The sequence below is a fragment of the Acipenser ruthenus genome, chromosome 14 (genome assembly GCF_902713425.1).
Source record: "Acipenser ruthenus chromosome 14, fAciRut3.2 maternal haplotype, whole genome shotgun sequence".
NCBI classification, from domain to species: Eukaryota; Metazoa; Chordata; class Actinopteri; order Acipenseriformes; family Acipenseridae; genus Acipenser; species Acipenser ruthenus.
The window spans coordinates 36,741,903-36,755,585 of NC_081202.1; the positions used below are offsets into that span (position 1 = coordinate 36,741,903).

At 40.9% G+C, this 13,683-nt stretch overlaps 1 protein-coding gene across 1 annotated transcript in view; it reads right to left on the minus strand.

Annotated features, from left to right (window-relative positions):
- Positions 1-233: 233 nt before the first annotated feature.
- The window catches only part of kcnq1.2 (potassium voltage-gated channel, KQT-like subfamily, member 1.2), a 475,366-nt gene continuing 461,916 nt past the window's right edge, over positions 234-13,683 (minus strand). The window contains exon 18 of the mRNA XM_058985439.1: positions 234-1,936. Coding sequence (XP_058841422.1) covers positions 1,778-1,936 — 159 coding nt within the window. The 3' untranslated portion in view covers positions 234-1,777. The remainder of the gene's footprint in view (positions 1,937-13,683) is intronic.

Sequence of the window (13,683 nt, forward strand, 5' to 3'; positions counted from 1 at the left end):
GCGTGGCGGCTCTATTGTGATCAGCTGTGTTGCGTGCGGTGATTGGATAGAGCGTGGCGGCTCTATTGTGATCAGCTGTGTTGCATGCGGTGATTGGATAGAACGTGGTGGCTCTATAGTAAGCAGTCACAGAGGAATTACCGCGGTATGTGTTAATATATGAGGGGTGTCCTGGAAAAACAAAACACAATTACCACCAAAAAAAAAACATAACAGTTGAAGTTGTTTCCAGTTTTTAATAAATGTTGTTTTTTCCAGAGCTTATAAATAGTTTACAATAGCATATTTGCAGTTTTCCCATATGCATTTACCATAGTTTCCCATAATTTGCCATGTTTACCATTCTTCTCTGGGAATTACAATCCTTGTCTATGCTTTACGATGCTTTCACTATGCTTTATTACACTTTGCTATGCTATACTCGGGGAAGTAATCTGCCAAATGTAACATGATTTTGGGACACTGCAGCCTTAAGTATATACAAGTGTACAATTTTATTTTTTATTTTTTTGTATTCAATTTGTTAGAGATACTTTCAGAATGCCAAAATCTGGAATTGGTCTGGAATTGACCCTAATTATGTGTCAGACTGCAGATGAACTCAGTTCTAGGTTTCTGTGCCAGCGGGTACGAAGTAAAATGGAACGAATGGCAAAGTTCCTGGCAAACTGGCAAAGATTAAAAATCGTTATTTTCTAGCTAGCAGTAACAATTTAGATATTATTTCTAACTGATAGGATTAATAAACATAATTTTAGAAAAAAATAATTGGTGCCTAAAGGTTTTTGTTCTTGATACCTTTCAATCTGTTTGACCTCTTTCAGTTTTAAAAATAGCTGGTACTTATTTTTCCTAATGTTTAAAATAGTGATGACTTATAATAAGCACTTTTTTTGGAAAATGAGTCACATGTCTCAATTTTAAGACTGTGTTTGTACTCAAATTAGCTCACAGTGGCAACTTGTTCCAAGGAGGGAGGAATCTATGTCTTAAATTGTCTTTTTTCACTTTAAACAACATTGGCTGTTGCTATATTTGTGCTCATATTTGTGATCAAAATGGCATCAACATTAAGCCTGGAAGCACAACCGAAAATGTGACTAACACGCTAAAACCTAAAAAAGAAACTTTTTACACTGGAGAACAGCTTTGTGAATCTGTCCAGTGTCTTCTCTGTGTTCTCTGTCAGTAAAATGGCAATGAATAAAACCAGAAGCTGGTCACGCTTTATTTTAAGGACCGTTTATTTTTGTTTATTAACTGTTAAACAGCTAATAAACAGGTTAACTGTTAGTTAATAATAGATAATAGGCCAGCTAAAACTGCAAACACCACAACACTATGGATGATCAATCAAACACCACAGCACTATGGATGATCAATCAAACACCAGAGCTCTATTGAAATCGGTTCAAATTGTTACTGTAGTAATGTTTAGCAAATTAAATCAGGTTTTTATTAACCCTAACCCTAACCTTAACCCTTAGCTAAAAATTAACAATATTTGTTAACAGTTAATAAACAAAAAAACAACCCTTAAAATAAAACGTGACAGGTGCTGTTGAAAGGAAACTGTCAGCTTTACATACTGGTGGGCTAAACAGATTTAGGGTATTTCTTATTCGGCTAATAGGAAGATGACCAGTATTTCTGAAGGGAGGTACCAAGGCTGATGCCATACAAATATCGTGTTCCAAGTGGACAGTGAGATCCCGCATGATCAGTGGAAGCGTCACGATTGCAGTTTGCTGCTGAAGCATGAAGAGAGTTCTTCACATCAGCGTCCCTCTCCCTCGTCGAAGCTGCATCCCAGGTGCTTCATGGCTGCAGCTTTAGTGCTGAGCAACACCGGCTTCTGCTGCTGCTCCTGATGGGATCCGAATTGCTCTGTGAGAATATTCAAGATGTCCTCCACTTTCTGGTCCACCTGGGAGACCTTACGAAAAGTAATAAACACAGTGCTATTAGTTGCCTGTAATACACTTTTCAAATCACTTCGACTGAACAGTGTTATGAATTAGTTTTCTGTTTGGATTTAACACTAGGTGACACTTCATTTTACGGTTTTTTATTTATATTTTGTGTGTCTTTATTATTATTTTACCCCGTGTTTTTCTCTCCTGTAGAGAATGTCTAATTATGTTCACTCACCACAGCAATCCCCAAAACTGCTCAGGAGCCAGGTTACTGGCCACTGAAGGACAAAGGCCAGCCGTGCAGGTGTCTGATTTGATTTCACATGGCATCTTGCCAGTACTAGTGCGGTGATGAGAAACAGTCCTTGTTGGTTTTTAACTCCCTAACCCATGGGATCACCAGAGCCAATGCAACACTCCCTGTGGAACTCCTAGCTGGACTTGCTTCCATTACCTGTATGGCTCACCTTGCACACCACACGGCCGTGCCGTAAACATTTTCAAAGGCTAGAAAGTGTTTTGAAACACAAGGAGAAAACCCCAAACTGTTTAGAAAAAACTAAGAAATGAACAAACAACATTATAGTCATTACAATTAGCTTGAGTGGCTCATCCAGTTGCAGCACTGCCACTGGGAGCTTGGATGGCTTTAGGCTTGTGAGATAGGCGTCTGTGCTGTGTGGGGACTCGCTGCGGTGAGGAGAAAAAGCATGTTGCTAAATTCTGCTGAAATATTCAGACCGCACATGTCAGTTAATGTGACTTTCACCAAAAAGGTCTACCCATGTGAAGTAAAATGTAACCAAATATTGTATGTAAAGATATGTCAAGAGAAACCAATGTTACAACCTTTTATGTGACAATGCTGACCTATGCTTTACCCTCCCTCTAGAACTGGAAGGGTGAGTCATGCTGTTTGTCTCCCTGTTGAACAAAGGTTCAATGCCATTTGCTAATGAAGAGCTGACAATTCACCTGCCACAAGTCAGTGTCAGATGTCCTCAACACCATGGTCTCCTAGGGTTTCCTTTACAAATTGGACTGCATTTTTTATATATTAATTCTTTTATGAATCATTTCTTTTAATGAAGTAAGATTAGGTTTTAATTAAATGAGTTTGCATTTTGTTTTCTCAAAGAATGGGTCTTTGTGTATTTAAAAAGTCTTTAAATAAATGTAACAGTTTAGTAGAGGAGGAGTTTTAACCAACTTTTGACATTGCAAATATATCTCACAGTGTGTTTATTTTTTTAGTTTAACACTAAAATCTTAGAGATACTTTTAAAAAGCAATCTGTTACAGTTACAAGTTGCTTGAACAAAATTGTAACTAGTTACAGTAACTTTGAAAAAATGTAACTAGTTACTATTAGTTACAAATAGTTCTCTTCTCAGGCACAGTTAACATTTTACAGTGATATCTTTTGGTTAGGTCAGGCTGTAGCTTGAAATATTCTTTAAATATCCAGCTATAAAACCCACTTGTTCTCTCCACTGACACTAACTTATAGCAAGACAATATATAAAGCTTGTTCATGTGACATGTAAGGTTTCACTTGCACTGTTAAAGCGTTTTCAGATTTCCATGTTATGGATTAGCTGTAACTATACTGTAATGCGTTACCACCTTTAGGAAAAGGAACCATTACAGTTGTAAAGTTACTGAAAATGTAATCAGATTACAGTAATGTAAGAATGTCTGTTCCTTTTACCTGAAGAAGAGACTTTTGTGGTTTCAAAAGCTAGTTTGTTTTCAATACATATCAACAGTTTCCATTAAAAAAACCCAAAAAACATTAGGTTGTTATCATAACCCTGGTTCTGTGAAATAGAAATATAACCATTACCTCCTAAAGACCCCGCAACCTGATATGTCAAAGCTGCCCCGCCAAGACTGCACGCACAGATATTTCCTTCAAGCCTGCTGCAATCATGGACGCAGCGACCTTGAAGGTTAATGGTTACAATTCTATTTCAGGGAACCAGGGTTATGATAATAACCTAATGTTCCCTATCAAGTACAAAATGTAACCATTACTTAATGGGCGAGTATACCCAAGCAGTTGCAAGGCAATATTGCAGAATGACTGGAATGCTACAAGGCTAAGCCAAAGGTTACCTTGCACGTTACCATTAGGAACCCCAGTAACAAGTAGCTAGGGCTAAAAAAAATTGTGGGACAAACTCACCTCTATGTTTATTTGTAAAGGTCTGCCCGGAAGCCACCCTTAATACACTAATTCCAAAGCCAGGGTTTTGTGGATCCACGACCGAAGTCTGTAGAACCTAATAAAGGTATGGGGAGTAGCCCACACCATTGCATTGCAAATGTCCTTGACAGATGCATCCTGGAGTAAAGCTCACAATGTTGCCATGCCCCTGAAGGAATGGGTAGTGAGCTTTGCTTAGACAGGGCTTGACCATGGGACAAAGCAGACAAAGCATTGTTTGGACTGCCTCCAACTTTTCGTCCTGTCAACACAGTACGCCAGGGCCTGCACTGGGCACAGTGTATGGAGCTGCAGCTCCCTATCAGACTGGAAGGAGGTGGAAGGAAGCCTACAATTCCACAGACTGGTTGACATGGAATGCCGAGATACTCTTCGGGGAAAAGGCAGGACTGGTACGGAGTGTAACCCTTGTAAAAATTAAGCAGGCTCTCGGTAAGGAGAAAGCCTGCATCTCGCTCACACGCTTTGTGAAGGTGATAGCAAGCAAACAGTCGCTTGAGCGATAATATTTCAGATCATCTGAATGCATAGGCTCAAATGAGCACCATGAGCACCATATTTAACCTTCAGCGAGGAACAATGTCGTTCATAGGTGGCCGAAGCCACTGAAACACTTTAAAAAAACTGTCCTGCCAGGAAGCTCAGCTCCTGGGGAAACTGAGTCAATTTTGACATGGCAAGCCGAATGGCTGCCAGATAGACCTTTAATGTAGAGGGGGATTTCCCCTTTTGAAACAGGTCCTGCAAAAATTGTAGTATTACTGCCATGGGACAAGTCAAACCCACGAGGCAGACACCACTTCTGTCAGACGCTCCACTTGTACCTGTATTTTGTAAGGTGTCAATAACCCTATTAGACAGACCTAGATGACTCAAATGCAGCCATTCAGGAGCCAGATCCAGAGCTACAGGATCGATGGGTCGGTATGCAATAATGCCCCCCAGTGCCTGACTGAGCAGGTCACTGTGCTTGGCCAGTCTCCACGGCTGGCTGCTCAGGAGCTGCATCAGGGTGCCAATAAGGGGTTACTAGGAGTACTTTAGTCCGGTCCTGCCTGATTTTCTTCAGACACAGCGGGAGCAAGGCGAGCGGCGGGAGGCATTTAATAGTTGCCTTTGCCACTGGCATGCCACGGCATCTACTGCTAGGGAGTCCCCGCCTCCTATTATTGAGAGCCAGAGTGGACAGTGGGTTGATTCCTGGGAGGTAAGAGATACATCTCTGCTCTCCCAAATCTCTCACACCTCGGGATTTGCCTCCACTCTAAGGCGCTGCCCATTTTTTTTTTCACACTGGGCAGATGTACTGCCCACAGTGAGAGTAGGTTCTCGTGTGCCCAAATGGCTGTCTTTGTAGTTGATGTAAGCCACCACTGTTGTGTTGTCTGCACAGACAAACACATGCCTCCCTCAAAACTTCTGTAACAAATGCTGCAAGACTAGTTAAACTGCCTGCAGTTCCAAAACATTTATGTGGAGACCATGCCAAGGGGGGTTCCACACCCACCCCCCTGCCATTCCACACAGCGCCTCAACCCAGGTCATCCGTGGTGATGACCTCCCTTCCAGTGACACTGCCCAGCAGTACACCAAGGCGTAGATGGGCAGGCTGTTTGCACCAAGAGACAGAACATAAGAACATAAGAACATAAGAATGAAAGAACATAAGAAAGTTTACAAACGAGAGGAGGCCATTCAGCCCATCTTGCTCGTTTGGTTGTTAGTAGCTTATTGATCCCAGAATCTCATCAAGCAGCTTCTTGAAGAATCCCAGGGTGTCAGCTTCAACAACATTACTGGGGAGTTGGTTCCAGACCCTCACAATTCTCTGTGTAAAAAAGTGCCTCCTATTTTCTGTTCTGAATGCCCCTTTACCTCCATTTGTGACCCCTGGTCTTGTTCAAGACTGAATAGATTCAATTCTTTTAGCCTGTCTGCATATCACATGCCTTTTAAACCCGGGATAATTCTGGTTGCTCTTCTTTGCACTCTTTCTAGAGCAGCAATATTCTTTTTGTAACGAGGTGACCAGAACTGAACACAATATTCTAGGTGAGGTCTTACTAATGCATTGTAAAGTTTTAACATTACTTCCCTTGATTTATATTCAACACTTCTCACAGTATATCCGAGCATCTTGTTGGCCTTTTTTATAGCTTCCCCACATTGTCTAGATGAAGACATTTCTGAGTCAACATAAACTGCTAGGTCTTTTTCATAGATTCCTTCTTCAATTTCAGTATCTCTTGAAATGTTTTTGCTTACGATTGTAAGTCGCCCTGGATAAGGGCGTCTGCTAAGAAATAAATAATAATAATAATAATAATAATAATAATAATAATAATAATAATAATAATAATAATAATAATAATCTCCCATATGATATTTATAATGCACATTTTTATTGCCTGCATGCAATACTTTACACTTTACTCTATTAAATATCATTTGCCATATGTCTGCCCAGTTCTGAATGCTGTCTAGATCATTTTGAATGACCTTTGCTGCTCCAACACTGTTTGCCACTCATATTTTTGTGTTGTCTGCAAATTTAACAAGTTTGCTTACTATACCAGAATCTAAATCATTAATGTAGATTAGGAATAGCAGAGGACCTAATACTGATCCCTGTGGTACACCACTGGTTACCTCGCTCCATTTTGAGGTTTCTCCTTTAATCAGTACTTTCTGTTTTCTACATGTTAACCACTCCCTAATCCATGTGCATGCATTTCCTTGAATCCCTACTGCGTTCAGTTTGAGAATTAATCTTTTATGCGGGACTTTGTCAAAAGCTTTCTGGAAATCTAAATAAACCATGTTGTATGCTTTGCAATTATCCATCGTCAATGTTGCATCCTCAAAAAAGTCAAGTAGGTTAGTTAGACACGATCTCCCTTTTCTAAAACCATGCTGACTGTCTCCCAGAATATTGTTACCATATAGGTAATTTTCCATTTTAGATCTTATTAAAGTTTCCATAAGTTTACATATAATAGAAGTCAGGCTTATTGGTCTGTAGTTACCTGGTTCGGTTTTGTCTCCCTTTTTGTGGATCAGTATTATGTTTGCTATTTTCCAGTCTGTCGGTACAACCCCTGTGTCAAGAGACTGTTGCATGATCTTGGTTAGCGGTTTGTAAATAACTTCTTTCATTTCTTTGAGTACTATTGGGAGGATCTCATCTGGCCCAGGGGATTTGTTTATTTTAATAGCTCCTAACACTTCTGCCTCTGTTATGCTAAAGTTATTTAAAACTGGATAGGAACAGGTCGACATGTGGGGCATGTTGTCTGTGTCCTCCTTTGTAAAAACCTGTGAAAAGTAATAATTTAATATATTTGCTATTTTTTTTTCTTCATCTATGATTTTACCATTTGTGTCTCTTAGACATTTAACCCCCTCTTTGAATGTTCTCTTGCTGTTATAATATTGGAAAAACATTTTGGAATTGGTTTTAGCCCCCTTAGCAATATTGATTTCTATCTCTCTCTTGGCCTTTCTAACTTCCTTTTTGACTTGTGTTTGCAGTGCTAAATACTATTTCTGTGTGCTTTGTTTTTGGTCCCTTTTAAATGCTCTGTAAAGTGTCTTTTTTCGATGAATATATATTTTTTAATTGATCTATTAAACCATTTTGGCCATTTTGTTTTAGATTTAGATTTGTCTACTTTTGGGATGTAATAGTTTTGTGCCTCGAGTACTACATTTTTAAAAAACAGCCATCCTTTTTCTGTGGATGTTTTCTCTATTTTACTCCAATCTATTTCTGTTAGTCTCTGTTTCATACCTTCATAGTTTGCTTTTCTAAAATTGTAAACCTTAGCTTTAGTCATTACTTTTGGGGTTTTAAAAAATATTTCAAATGAGACCATGTTGTGGTCTGAGTTTGCCAATGGCTCTCTGACCTCTGTTTTAGTTATTCTGTCTTCATTATTTGAAAAGACTAAATCAAGGCATGCCTCCCCTCTAGTCAGTGCCTTGACAAATTGCGTTAGGAAGCAGTCATTTGTCATTTCCACCATTTCAATTTCGTCCGTCGTGCCCCCCATCGGTTTTTCCCATTTTATACGGGGGAAGTTGGCGGTCTATAGCATGCTCCTATTATTATGCCCTTTGGATTTGTGTCCATTATTCTGACCCATATTGATTCTGCATTGTTTTCCTGATTTAACACCTGGGCTTGAAGACTATTTCTTATGTATAGCGCTACCCCTCCGCCTCTTCTGTCTTGCCTGTCTTTCCTATACAGTGTGTACCCACTAATATTATATTCGTCTCCATCACTCTCAGACAACCAAGTTTCTGTAACACCTATCACATCGTAGTTACTCGTTAGTGCAGTAGCTTCAATTTCTAACATTTTGTTTCTGAGACTTCTAGCATTAAGATAAATACATTTAATAGTTGTCTTACCTGAGTTGTTGCCCTTGTTTTGATGTGGTCTCCCTTCTGTTTTGTTGTTTTCTCCTGGATCGTGCGGCACTTTAAACAAACTTGGTTGAGCTCTGCTGGGTTTTCTAAGATTTCCCACATCATGCAGTTGTCACAGTGACGAAACACCGTCAATAGACGGTCGCAATTCAATGCGGGCTGAAAAGCCCTGATGTTGAACCAGGCTTGCAGAAGGCACATGTGCAGGAGACCCAAAGGTAGGGTCTGAGAAGCTGCTGCCATCAAGCCCAGAAGTTTCTGGAACGTCATTACTGTGAGCGCTCTGTTGAGCTGAATAGCTCTAAAGAGGCGGCTATTCCCATGTGGATCCTTGGGGGTGGGTTGGTGATCGGGGCTGTGGTGGAGGTCTCCTCACCTTCTTCTTCTGCCAGGGTGTCCTCACTGCTGACAGCAGTTGCAATAGTAGCAGTTGCTAGTGGCAATACTGGCAGTGGAAATGCTGTCTCCTCCGGACCTGCAGCCAGCAGTGGCAATGCTGGCACTGGAGACAGCGAGGCTTCTCCAGTGGAGACAGCTGAGCTTCTCGCTGTGGCTCTGGAGACAGTGGTGCCTCTCCCTGTGGTGCTGGAGACAGTGGGGCTTCTCCCTGTGGTGCTGGGCACTCCGGATGTGGCGGTGGCGCTGGGCCCTCCAATAGTTGTTCCTTCTCCTCTTCCTGGAGGAGAGGCAGTTGACCGGAAAGTGCCTCCACTCCCTGCAGGCGGGGCACCCACTCGAGACCTCAAGAGCGCCGAGTCAAGCGTCCCAGCGATCCTCAGGCAGTGGTTCCTCCTCCTCCCCTGGGAGGGTGAAGTTGACCACAAAGTGCCCCCACTCCCTGCAGGCAGGGCACCAACTCGAGACCTCGAGAATGTGGAGATAGGCGTGCCAGCGGCCCTCTTGCCGTGTAGTTGGCAGGAGTGCAGGGTATTCCGGCAGTGGCGATGGTGGCTCCTCCCTCTCTGGCCCTGGAGACGGAGCGGCTCCTCGCCCTTAGGCATGCAGGATGGCAGATCCTCCTTCTCTGGCCTTTGGGCAGGCAGCTTCACCTTCTCTGGCCTTTGGGATGGCACCAGCTCTTTTGCTCGCTGCAGCACACGGCTGTTCCTCCCATTCTTCGGGGCAGGTTGCAACTCCCCTTCACCCTGAAAGGGGCAGAACCTTGTATAGTGCCCGGGCTATGCACAGGGGAGGCACCAACCTTGGCCATCGAGGCAGATGAGGACGGTGTCCAGTTCCGACTTCAGCAGTTGCGAGGCCTTCAGGCGGAACCATTCCTCACACAACTCCACCTCACCTTGAAAGAAGGCATCCAGAAGAGGGGGTCTTCATCAGAGCCAGTCTTAGGCTGTGAGGGGCAATTGTAATCATATGCACCTACATATACTAACGTTAAGATACAGTAAATAATATTCACGATATTCAGATGTTAATGAATACTTGTTTCAGTTTGTTTGTTAGGCTTTATCATTTTATATAATTCACAACTTCAAAGCACTCAGAATTCCACATATGTAACTGAGATGGATTTACCAGTGAACAGGAGGGTGATGGGAAATGTAGTTCTGAGAGGTCCATGCGGGTATATGGGAAGCCACCTTGAGGCAGGGAATGCAATTTAAAAGTTGTAGCAACACATGGGAACATGTAACACAATAACATAAAAAGGTCCTTATGTGCCCTTTATGTTGCTCGGTCCCTGGAAAAAGGTGACACACGCCGCTAGCTTCATGTGGGGCACAAGGCCGCTGTGGGATGTAACAAACAGCAGGCTGTGGGCACAACTTTATGTGTAATTAATCAAACTAGTACCATGTCAATAATTATTGCATTAATTAATGTAATACACAAATAGCGAGTTATACACAGATAAAAGCAACAAGTACTTATCTGTATAGGCTCTCCTGTCAGGTTCAGTTCTCTGAAAGGAAAAATGACACGGATATCTGTGCGCGCAGTCCGGAGGCAGGCATGACTGCATCACAGGCTCGGCGGAGCAGCTTTGATATAGCTTATTCAGGTTTTGGGTCTTTAGGAGGTAAATACCCATTAGGCAATGGTTACATTTTGTACTTGAAAGGGAACTTATTTTCTGAACTGTAAAAGTCCTGTATTCTTATTGTTCTACTCCGTGTGATTTTACTGCCATCAATAATAAAAAACATGTTGGGATTCCTCACTAGAAAGAACTTAAAAGCAAAAACAAAGAGTGTGTGGAAAATACATTCGTAAAATCTCAAAAGGAAATCATTTTTTGAAGTGGTGTTGAAACATACAATGCAATCCACAGACCTGCCCACCTGCTATTGTTCGGCAATAATATTTTTTAAATTGCTTTCATAGCCTCATGGTTTATGTTAAAGCTCTTGCCAAACAGGCTTTGCAGCCCATTATAGAAATACTGCTGCCAGCGTTAACCTTATAAAAGTTTACAACAGTCAATTTACATGGTCATTTGACAGTTTTCCCATGTTTTCCCCAATGTTATATTATTCATTTACCATAGTTGCCTTGTGTTGATTAAGCTTTACCACACCTCTCCGGGCTTTACAATGCTTTCATATGCTTTACCATGCTTCCACTAGGGTTTAATGCAATTTGCTATGGTTTGCTAAGGGAATGGGTCACTCTATTGGTAGTGGGATTTTGTCGCAATGTTACCAGCTTTTGGCTTATAAAATAACCCAGTGTTTTCCTGAAGTGAAACCTCTCTATGTCCTCAATGGGTGTTTGGCCTTACTGCTGAAGCTACATAGAATCTACTGTAACAAATGAATACCACACGATTTAGATTATTTGAAAAGTTCTTGTTGGTTTATAGATAATAAGGTAATATAGGTAATATATTATAGGTAATAAAACACTGGCTTTATAAATATGGGGATAAAGAGGTGGTCCTAATATATTGACTTACGCACACCCTTTTACAGATTATGCACAGTAAAGATGCTGGATGTTTACATGTGTTTTTCATGCAGCTGTTGGCAAAAGCAGATGTTATAGTAAGCCTTTATTTATGTTTGAGAAATACAATTAAAACTGAAGATTTGGTATTGGGATTGAACATTGTTGTTTTACATTGTTTTCAATTCTACTTAAATGTTGACATTATTGAACATTCCTCTGTTGGCCATACAGTGTGTCACAGAGAGTCTCTGTCATGGCATTTTTTCTTTGCATATCATCCTCCACGTAGCCTCCAGTTTTTCGCAATCCTCTGACTATGTCGCGTAATATATGAATCTCCCTGGAGTAGGTTCAACAATGTAGTTTTATAATACCACGTTTCCATGAATCCCCTAACTAGGGTACGTGCTCGAGTCCGCCCCCCCCCCCCCCCCCCCCCCTGAATTCGGGCAGGGAGGAAGTTACATCACTAAATGTCAATCAAAAATGCTGTAGGGGGCGGGAACATAGTGTATAATGGCACATTTTGGCTGGTATTAAAGTTGTTGAACTTTGGGGGATTTTAAATTGTTGTTTTTCACTTAGCACATCACAAAGAAAAACGCAACGCATTTGGCTGTTACTTAATTAAACCCTTGTAAAAAAAAAAAAAAGAACATGAAATTTGCTTAACATGAAAAAGAACAGTCCTACTACAGTAACAGGTGCAGTTTACACTGCCTCTGGGCTTCTGATCACATCAGATCAATTCCAGGTTTTTTTTAATCCTTTGATGGAAATGTCTGGTCTACTTCTAATGTTTTTAAGCAAATTGGCTTCATCACTGCCATTCTCATATCCACTTTGACATCTGACACATCATTTCCCTTGTCCAAAGCTTCTTTCCCTGTTCTGCATACCAGTCTGCCAGAGTTATATGTACTGCATGAAACAAATGTGAAAGAATATCTAGATGGATTTATCTTTTAAATCATTGACAATTTGACTGTAATACCGTCTGCAGCGAATGCACGTCTTGACCTTTGACTCGCAAGTATTTCCTGCCCCGTATAACTCGGGTAACTCGGAAAACCTTGGAAACGCCTCCTTTTTCACCAACTCGAGTTGTCCATCAACTCAAGTTCTGGGAGAATTCAGACCAATTTGGGCGCTCTCGAGTCGACTCGAGTTGGCTGTCCATGGAAACAAGATATAAGTGATGCAAATTATACCAGGGATGGTGAATGAAGCTACTCAGTCATATGCACTTGCTTCAGAATAGGTCCCCAAGCATTTTATGACTAAGAAGAAACACACAACTAATTAAGTTTAGTTTGAGTATCTGATGTCTTTGAATGATTAGACAGTCAATTAGGATAATTCAATTGAATAAAAGCATTGAACACATTGCACTTAAAACAACTTCTTCAGAGATTCCTCATAATGACTTTCTTGTAAACATGGGAATAAGAAATGTGTGTTCTCTATTGAAAACATTATGCCAAACTAACTTGTGAAGTCAGTTACACCCAAAATGAAGGTAACAAACCTGAAAAAAGTCCAGGCCCAGTACTTTATCCCCCTGAGGCAATCTTTGTTTGAAATACTTTTGTCATTGCATTCCTTAATTCAAAGACTGGTCTATGTTTGTGGTGTGAGCTAAATGTCTTTTGCCTTAAATTGAGCAAAACAAAGAAAAGGCGTTTTCTACATTTTAACATTATGTTTTAGTTTCCATATATGAATTCCCATGTATGAGTGTAATGCAATATTGCTAATACAGTCGTATGTTATTCTTTTGATGAATGCACATAATGGATATGCTCTTGTGAATGCAATGATATATTATTGCATTTGTACAGCACAATTTATTTTGGTACTGTACTACATGTTTTCAAACAAAGGCATGTTTTTCAGGAAGCTCTGTTCTATTGTAAGTTAATACGTTGTGTGAAGGGTGTCTCTTAGTATAAAAATAGATATAGCAGTCTGGCTGCTTAAACTGTGCAAAATGATTCATTTTATAATAAGATAAAAGAGACACCCTTCAAACAATGTATTAACAGGAGGGGGGTGATGCTGGGATGACAGAATCACTGTCCAGCCCTCTTAAGGTGCCATGGGCTAGTCGATGAAACACCAAAGATGGAAGATGCCCACTTGAATACCCCAGAGAAGTACCCTACTCAGCTCAGTCCAGATGGTTGTCATGCTGAT